Source organism: Callithrix jacchus, chromosome X (assembly GCF_049354715.1).
Source record: "Callithrix jacchus isolate 240 chromosome X, calJac240_pri, whole genome shotgun sequence".
Classification (NCBI taxonomy): domain Eukaryota; kingdom Metazoa; phylum Chordata; class Mammalia; order Primates; family Cebidae; genus Callithrix; species Callithrix jacchus.
Genome location: NC_133524.1, coordinates 150,947,064 through 150,956,314, shown reverse-complemented (window position 1 = coordinate 150,956,314; position 9,251 = coordinate 150,947,064). Strand labels below are relative to the sequence as shown.

Below are 9,251 nucleotides of genomic sequence, written 5' to 3'. Positions count from 1 at the left end.
CCAATCAAAACATACAAGCAAAACCTAACGATATGCTGCATCCAGACCCATTTCACATCCAAAGATACACAAAGACTTAAAACAAAGGGATGGAGAAAGATCTACCAACCAAATGAAGGGCAAAAATAAATAATTAAAAAGCAGGAGTTGCAATTCTCGCATCTGATAAAATAGATTTCAAAGCAACAAAGATATAGTGGTAAAAGGATCAATGCAACAATAAGAGCTAACGATCCTAACCCCCAGATACATAAGACTCATAAAGAGATTTAGACTTAACGAGACAGAAAATTCATAAGGATATCCAGGACTTGAACTCAGATCTGGAACAAGTAAACCCAATAAATATTTATAGAGCTCTCCATTTTAAATACATAAAATATACATTCTCCACCTTAAATGCACAAACTATTGATTGGCCATTATTAATAGCCATTTTTAGAATAAACCTATATTCCCGTTCTCTCTCCCTCTTTTTCTTCCTCTTTCTTCCTCTCCTTCACTTTTTTTTTCTTTCTTTCTAAAAAAAAAAAGTAAAAGAAATAAAAAGATGATACACAATGAAAGAAAAAGAATTATGCAATGGAAAGTAAGTCTCTCTTCTCAGAGGCAATTACTGTTACCGGTTTATCTCCATAGATAATGTATGATCAAACACATAGACATAGATATGTCTTTATATATAATGAGGAACAAATTGGTATCATCATATTGTGAATGAGGAAACTAAAGCTCAATGAACCTGTACAGCTTCTCCAAATTCCTACAACTACGTGGCAATGAAGCCGGAACTCCAAACTAGTTCTCCAGTGCCTTCTATGCTATTTGGCTTGGGAAGATGAAGACATATTAGCTAACCATGACACTGACCTTTTCTGGTCAGTGGGTTTCTGAACTGATGTCTCTGTTCCTGCAGAGAAAAGTAGATGGGAACTCTATTCTTTACCACTCTCCCGCACCTCAATGCCTTCCAAAAAAAATTTTGTTTTCGAAAAGTAGGTAAGGTTTCTACAGAAAAACATTGAGGTATCAGACACACTTGCAAATTTGGTTCAACTTCACTGATCCCTATCTATGTCAATCATTGTTAGAACTAATCAAGGACTTCAAACTTTAGAAAATATTTCTCCAAATTATCGCTAATTCTAATCTGGAAGAAATCCCTCTGAGAGATGTGTTATTTGATTCTTCAGGCCAGGTTTTTCTCTTGGAGCCAAAAGCCTTATAAGCTTACTGCTCACGTTTTACTCCCTTACAGGTACAAACAGAAGATTCATATATATATTCCATACATTTCCTTTCTAAGCTTCTCTTAATTAGAAAGTTTTTTTTTTTTTGGTTGGTCAATTCTTTGATTTTTTTATTGCATTTTAGATTTTGGGGTACATGTGCAGAACATGCAAGATAGTTGCATAGGTACACACATGGCACTGTGTTTTGCTGCCTTCCTTCCCTTCACCCACATTTGGCATTTCTCCCCAGGCTATCCCTCCCCAGCTCCCCCCGCTGCTGTCCCTCCCCTATTCCCCCCAATAGACCCCAGTGTGTAGTACCCCCTTCCCTGTGTCCATGTGTTCTCATTTTTCCTCACCTGCCTATGAGTGAGAATATGCGGTATTACATTTTCTGTTCTTGTGTCAGTTTGCTGAGAATGATGTTCTCCAGATTCATCCATGTCCCTACAAAGGACACGAACTCATCATTTTTGATTGCTGCATAATATTCCATAGTGTATATGTGCCACATTTTCCCAGTCCAGTCTATCATCGATGGGCATTTTTTAATACCAATTCCTTCTGACTCCTCTATTTCCTTCTTGCCATGGCCGCAGCAGCTTTTCCAAGAGTACACTAAGCTTATCAACTCTATAGATAGTCATTTTCTTCTCTCTTAGTTAAACAAACAAACAAAAAAAAAAACTTCTTGCCAGATCCAAATCTAGCTATTACCTGACCTTACATATGATTGGTCTTTAGTAACCCTTCAGTAGCCCACACCTTTTACAGCTTGTCTTTAGATTGCTTTAGTAAAAGAATTTTTTAAAACAGACTTTAAAAGGCTGTAGATTTTCATCATGGACACTTTTGAAACAAAATAAAACGAAATGTAAAGAAAATATATATACAAAAGGAAATAGAACAACTTTTTAAAAATCATTTCACATAGTGTTGTGCTGATAAATGTTCAACTGATTATAGAAAGGAGTTACACATTTATTATAAATTGTATTAATATAAAAGATGTATAGCACACAATTTCATAAGTGATAAAATATACGGTACTCTTTATTATAGATTCCATATAACCAATTCTGAGAGGATGCTTTTAATTTTTGCCAAATACATATCTCCCTAGACAACCTGTAGTTGCAATAGAACTAGTGTAGTTCTGACATGAATGTTGGTTGATAATTTCATTTACCTTAAGTAATAATAAAAAAATAATTCAACAATTATTTTTATATTGGTACATGGATCATTCATTAACAATGTAAGTGACTTATTTGCTGAATTGGATAATGCTTTTCAAACACCAGAAAAATATTGCCTCGTTTTTTGGTGCTATTCACAATAATGGCCACAGACACAACTCACTTTTAAGCTGAATCTGTATTAGTAACATTTTCTACATTGCTTTGAGTCCAGAGTGTCAAAAAGATCAAGCCCTAGTTTGTCGCATCTGCCAACTTCTGTGGTGTAGATACTCCCACAGTGGGTGATTTCAATCTACATGGAGTTGGGAAAACATGCCCAGTAGCACACAGATACAATGGTTGTAAATAATCTTAAGAGTATAGGTAACACTCAAATGTCAAAAAATAATTAGATTATAAATTATAAATATTTATTACCTTTGTTTTTAAAAGAATGTATTTAATTGTAAACTTTTTTTTTTCACTATTTCCAGTAATGGCTATAAGCAAAATTGTAAACTTTTATAATTTAATTTTGAATGACAGCTGTGTTTAACAACCATCTTGCAGAATTTCTAGAAATTTAACAATTGGTTCTCACAAGCTGGTACAAGCCAGCTCTAGTGCACCACTGGCTCATATTTTGGGAAGCCAGAGTTTATAACTTTAATGAAGAGTACCTGCAAATGTCACACTGATATGCTCTGCAGAGAAGGAAGAAAATGATGGGACATACAACTGGAGTCCCCTGGAAGAAGAGGGTAATATCCTTAGCAACTTCCAGACCTCAGGGGACCAAGAGCTGACTTAAATTTGTACAGCCAGAACCCACAACAACTACTCTAACTCCGTCTTTGCCTGGAAGGTCTGTGCAGGTAACAGGTTCTGTCCCAATCTCCACAAGCCTCTGAAATCACTAAGAGCTGCCAATCCTGAGGTTAATGTGTCTCTTTTTTCCCCAAGCCTGGTCACTGGGGTCATTTTCTCCCAGGAAGCCCACTGGGAAAGAGCGCAAAGCCTTCAGAGAGAGGCCAAGCATTTCAGGATGTTCTGAGACAGCCTCTGCTCAATCTTCTGATTCAGTTTCTAATCCTGACTTCTGAGAGCAGAAAGTGCAGTTTGCCCTGGAAGCTTTGGAACTCCCCTGGAGGGCACTCAATTGTGATAGTGCCCCTGCACACTAAGCCTGCCCAGCCTCTTGGGGCTATTTCCTAGTGAGTCCAAATACATGTGTCTTCTATTTCCAAACATGCCAACTACCCTGAGTTGCCGAGTGCTGGTTGTGTCCTCGCTGTGTATTGTTATTGTATCTTCAGTGTTTTTGTTCTGTTTATACAAAAGAATACAAGGTAGGATTTTCCTAGACCAGGTAAAATGTGGTAATGTGATTTCCTTTTTCCTGGGACTGATGTTACTTAAGTAAGGTGATGTGGAGAGATCCTGTGTCCCAGGAAACTAACCCTTCTGCAACCCCTACCCCACCACCTGATCTGCCAGAATGATGGCCCTGGGGACTGCCAGACATTACCCTGCTTTATTTCCAGAAATCATTCCTAGTCTTGCCAGTATGTAATAGGCTCTAGAACTTGGGTTCTAGTTTAACCCTGTCATTAACAGGCTGTGCCTCATTAGACAAGTGTCTTCACCTATCTCGCTCAGTGTCCTCACATGTGAAATGTGAGGTTTGGACTAGAGGATCTGCAGACTCACTTCTAGAGCTAATACATTTTGACTATGACCTCTGGTGAGTCATCAGGGCACTAGTACTAATTTAGCATCCCATGGTTGTCTCTAGATCCCACTGGAGTCTCCAGGTTCCTTCTCTATGTGATTCTCAACTTAGAAAATCTGATCTTGGGCCCCTAGGTGGGTAATTACACCCTCCAAATCCCTCTGCCCCTATGTCCACCCAAGTTTTTCCTTTCCCACCAAACACAATAAAAAGCATGGATGTAAAAAGGCTCGAACTCTGCTTCATTGTTCCTGGATCTCCTTTGGGCATGAGTCCTTGGGCTATATAAAGACACTCGGTATAAGCCATGGTAAATTCCCAGTCACAGGGTTCCCTGGATGATAACTGGGAGATGGTGCATTCCGGCACAATGGTTCTAGCGCATGTGCTTTGCAGTCAAGCTTGATTATTTATTGGCTATGGGATATTAGGTTAGTTACTTTAACACCGTCTCAGTTTTCTCAGTTGTAAAATAACCATAACAATATGGCTTTGGGCACATATTACTAAGTAGATTGAATGGAATTACACAGATAATATACTTGATCCTGTGCCTAGTACCTCGTAAGCCCTCAATAAATTTTAGCTACTCTCCTGATAATTGAAAGGCCTGGATATGGCACAGAATAAGAAATGCAGGGGTTTGGGACATGCGCTGCATGTCATGAGAATGACCCCATGATGGGGAGAAATCTCCCAGTCTGCTGATACCATGGGGATCTGCAGGATCCCTAAGACAGACATCTGTCTTAAATCCCTCACTGCCTCCTGGGGAGGAAGAAGGGTTATTCTTCACATATACAGATAAGAGAGAGCATGCAGTCTGGCTCAGGAGTAACTCCTAAAACATTGGAGCCCCATGATATTGCTCAGCTCGCTGGGCCTGCTATTTGTGGATATGCTGAAATGCCTGAGATATGAAAGCCCTAAAATGTGAGCAATTCATGTCAACTTGACTCCAAAATGTCTGATGTCAGTACCAAAGAAAAGTGCCTCCATCAGCCCATAAATTCTTAAGGGTAGGGACTTGTTTCTCTTGTCTTTGCTTCTCTGAGCCTCACACAGAGCCTGATACATAGCAGCTTGATCATTATTTATTGACTGTGTGAATCAATCAAGCAACAAATGTTTGTGGAGCATGTACAATGTGCTCAACATTTAGGTAGTGAAGATAAGTTACACTACAAGAATCCAACACAGTGTATAACTGAAGATAATTAATTAAGAGACTGAGATACTCACATGAAAAACTACCTAGCTGGCCAAGGCAGTCAATGCTAAGTGCCAGAGACACTAAGTGTGGTGGGACTCCACCTTGCATGGAAGACCTGCCTTTGCCCACACATCAGTTGTGGAGCATGGAACATGGAACATGGAACATGGGGGAAAAAATTCTGGATTTGGAGCCACGAAACCTTGGAAGTCCTCTCTTTTAGGGCCTCCATCTCCTCTTCGTAAAGAGGGTTTTGGAATTGCTAATCTCTAAAAAATTCATCTCCTTTCACATATTGTAGTTTCTGTTTACTTGTGATACAGATGATGGCTAAAAAATAACAATGTGTGGGCACCTAACAGTTTCAAGAAAGCCAAGCCAGCAGAGACCAGAATATTTGATGAAATTTCCCAGGCCAAGGTGAGCTTATATTACTCAGGCATCACACTCCCTGCCCAAGACAAGGAATCATGGGCAACCATTGCTCTTGCTGTTGCTCAGAGAGCAGCTACAGCAATTACATGCTGGAAGTCTGGAGAGTCCGCTCAGGAAATCCATGTCAGCAACATAATGCCGCTAGACTCTCTATGAGGACAGGAGGGAAGTGAATTGTCATTCCATGGCAGTCTTCAAGGGATGAGTTCCTGAGCTTTTACCTAGGGACCTAGCTCTGGATTAGATGAGACTCATGACTAGATCTGAAGCAGGCTCTTAAGGGTCCAATCAACTGAAGAACACCTGGTATGAAGTAAGGCTTGTAATGTGGTTACTGAGGGCACTCAGAGGTCCCAGAACTGGGCCTATATGACACATGACCTATGTGTGCTTTTTTTTTGGAGACAAGGTCTCTCTCTGTAACCCAGGCTGGAGTGCAATGATGCAATCGTAGCTCACTGCAGCCTCAATCTCCTGGGCTCAAGCTGTCCTCTTGCCTCAGTCTCCCAAGTAGCTAGGAGTATGGGTGCATGCCACCATTCCAACTAATTTTCTTATTTTGTAATTTTGTAGAGATGGGGCCTCACTATGTTGCCCAGGCTGGCCCAAACTCCTAGCTTCAAGTCATCCTCCTCCCATCTCAACCTCCCAAAGTGAGGTGCAGCCACTGCACCGAGCTGACACACATGGTTGTAGGGACTTGTTAGGGAAGGGGTTGTGGTTGGAAGACTAGAGTGGGTTAGGTGAATTATTAACGATTAAAATAAAAAAAAATACAGCACATGGGGCCGGGTGCGGTGGCTCACGCCTGTAATCCCAGCACTTTGGGAGGCTGAGGTGGGTGGATCACGAGGTCAAGAGATCGAGACCATCCCGGTCAACATGGTGAAACCCCGTCTCTACTAAAAACACAAAAAATTAGCTGGGCGTGGTGGTCTGTGCCTGTAATCCCAGCTACTCAGGAGGCTAAGGCAGGAGAATTGCCTGTACCCAGGAGGCAGAGGTTGCGGTGAGCCGAGATCGCGCCATTGCACTCCAGCCTGGGTAACACAAGCAAAACTCTGTCTCAAAAAAAAAAAAAAAAAAAATACAGCACATAACCTCCAAACATCGAATTAAATAATTTCAAGAGTATCGAATGTCCAACTAAATGTTTACTTTCCTTGGAAGATGTGCAGGATTCAGTTCAGCCTGTTGAAAGATCATCTTTTTATTCACTTCTGAATATGAATCTTTTTGCTTTGGTACCTGTACTTGGACTGCGTCTGAATAAAAGAAAGACAGATCTGTAAATATTTAATCATTTATACATATTTTCCTTGTGGTTATGAAATAAATCACAAACATTTTAATGCAAAACTCTGGTCATTTTTCTCATTATCTAACAACACCTGAAGCTTATTCAGTTCTCCTAAAACAAACATTCAGGAATCAGGGGGCTCTGCACATCAGCTGAGGGCCAAAAGAAGAAACCTAGTAAAGTCTTCTAGAAAACAATACTCTGAGACAATGACACCTGGATCATGACACTCTCCCATACACTCCAGCTATACTCATTCACATTACCACTGCCTACTTCTACTTCTTTGCCGAACCTATTCTTTCTGCCAGTAAGGCCAAACTTCTGTCCTCTATACATCTACTATTTGAAATCTTCTTTATCATTCAATACTTGAAAGCTTCCATTGCTAAATTAATTGTTCCCTTCCTTGAGTTCCCACGGTGTTTTGCGCTTCCTTCTTTGTGTGTGTGTTTATCTGAAGCATCCTTTCTCACTCTGTTGACTCTCTGTCTATTTTTAAATCTTATCATTCAGCTTAAGTATCAGTTCTCTCGTAAGTCACCCTCGAAATCTCCAGATTGGGTTAACCACTTCTCCAATACTAATCACAGTTGGGTTTGTTGAATGAACATATGAATGAATAAAAGGATGGCTGCATAAATATAAGAACCCAGTTGAGGCTTAACAACACAAGTTTATAGAGGTCTGCATCAGGTCTGCACATTCTGTCTTTCTACGATGATGGAGATGTTAGAATTAGGCTTTCTACTATGAGAGACCAATAGTACACAAAAGATGGCTATGTTGCAAAACTCCATTGTAACACTGATCCTGCCTCCAGTGACTGCCTATCTCTGCTAAGGCCCTTAGCAACAACAGCCCAAACATACTTGATCTTCTGCGGATGGAGTGGAAGGAGTACTGGTCCTTAGGCCTTGCTGGATATGAATCATGGGTTGAGGTACCATTAGAGAAGGAGCTCCCAATGGAGTTGTGACCTCTGGATTTTAAAAGAAAACAAAGAGTTAAAAATTGGCCAGGCACGGTGGCTCAAGCCTGTAATCCCAGCACTTTGGGAGGCTGAGGCAGGAGAATTGCCTGAACCCAGGAGGCTGAGGTTGCGGTGAGCCGAGATCGCGCCATTGCACTCCAGCCTGGGTAACAAGAGCGAAACTCCGTCTCAAAAAAAAAAGAGTTAAAAATTAATTAGTATTTAATTGCTTTCCTAATACAATAGTACCATGAGAACCCTAGAGTAAATATTATGTTAATATTTAATAAGCATCAATTGACAGGAATGCTAAATGCCAAATAAAAAGAAAAAGGGGAAAATGTATCTGTGAAGGAGCTGCTGGTGATAAGGTATGAGACAAGAGAGGGTGGAAAACCTAAAGAATAGTTATTGAGAAGCAGGGATGAATTCGTCACAAAGTAAAGCCTGCAAAGGAGTCTTTACAAGACAGAGCTCCAACATCTCAAGGCCAATAATACTCATAGGAAAAAGAAGTGACGTTTGTAAGTGGACATAGAACATGTTAAATATATACTGGTATGTATGTAACTTTCATGAAATACTACAGAAAGAACATATGATTAGATATAACAATGTACAGGTTAAATGTAAAGGATGTATAGAAATCTACCAGGCGAAAGTAGTGAGGGAAGGGCAACCACATCAGGTCATGAAGGCAGCTGGAACTAGAAAGGCATTTGACATTTCTTTAGTTTGTTTTACTTTTCTAGTTACTTGATGAGCTCATATTTTAAATTATATTCAAAAGATGGAAGAAGAGCAATTAACGAAGAACAAACTAAGAAGGTTGCACAGACCCATTAATATAAGACTGTGACCATCTCCCTCCACTGTTTAAAACCTTTAAATGGACCCTCATTGATCATAGATAGTGTGTAAAGTCCTCAGCATGGCTTACCAAGCCTACTGCTTCCTCATCTTTTTCCCTCACTTCTCCCTCACTGGTTGAGGCAATATGGGCTTACTTAAGAACAACTGCGTAGATTAGAAACTGTTCAAAAGACTGAAAACCAAAGGTCAAAGATTCATGTGCTGACCTGTTGGGAGGTTTCTGGTGATATGCTGCAGGGTTATGTTCTTGATCTTCTTGTTCATCTTTATCTGTGAATTAAAATGTTGTAGAGGATATGTTCACTGAGCATG

The 9,251-nt window shown here is 40.1% G+C and overlaps 1 protein-coding gene across 1 annotated transcript in view; it reads right to left on the bottom strand.

The window, feature by feature from the left end:
- Nucleotides 1-2,255: 2,255 nt before the first annotated feature.
- The window catches only part of LOC108589826 (phosphatidylinositol-binding clathrin assembly protein-like), a 42,783-nt gene continuing 35,787 nt past the window's right edge, over nucleotides 2,256-9,251 (bottom strand). Inside the window, exons 11-13 of the mRNA XM_054251007.2 lie at nucleotides 9,146-9,209; nucleotides 7,966-8,075; nucleotides 2,256-7,058 (exon numbers count right to left, since the gene is read on the bottom strand). Coding sequence (XP_054106982.2) covers nucleotides 7,008-7,058; nucleotides 7,966-8,075; nucleotides 9,146-9,209 — 225 coding nt within the window. The 3' untranslated portion in view covers nucleotides 2,256-7,007. The remainder of the gene's footprint in view (nucleotides 7,059-7,965; nucleotides 8,076-9,145; nucleotides 9,210-9,251) is intronic.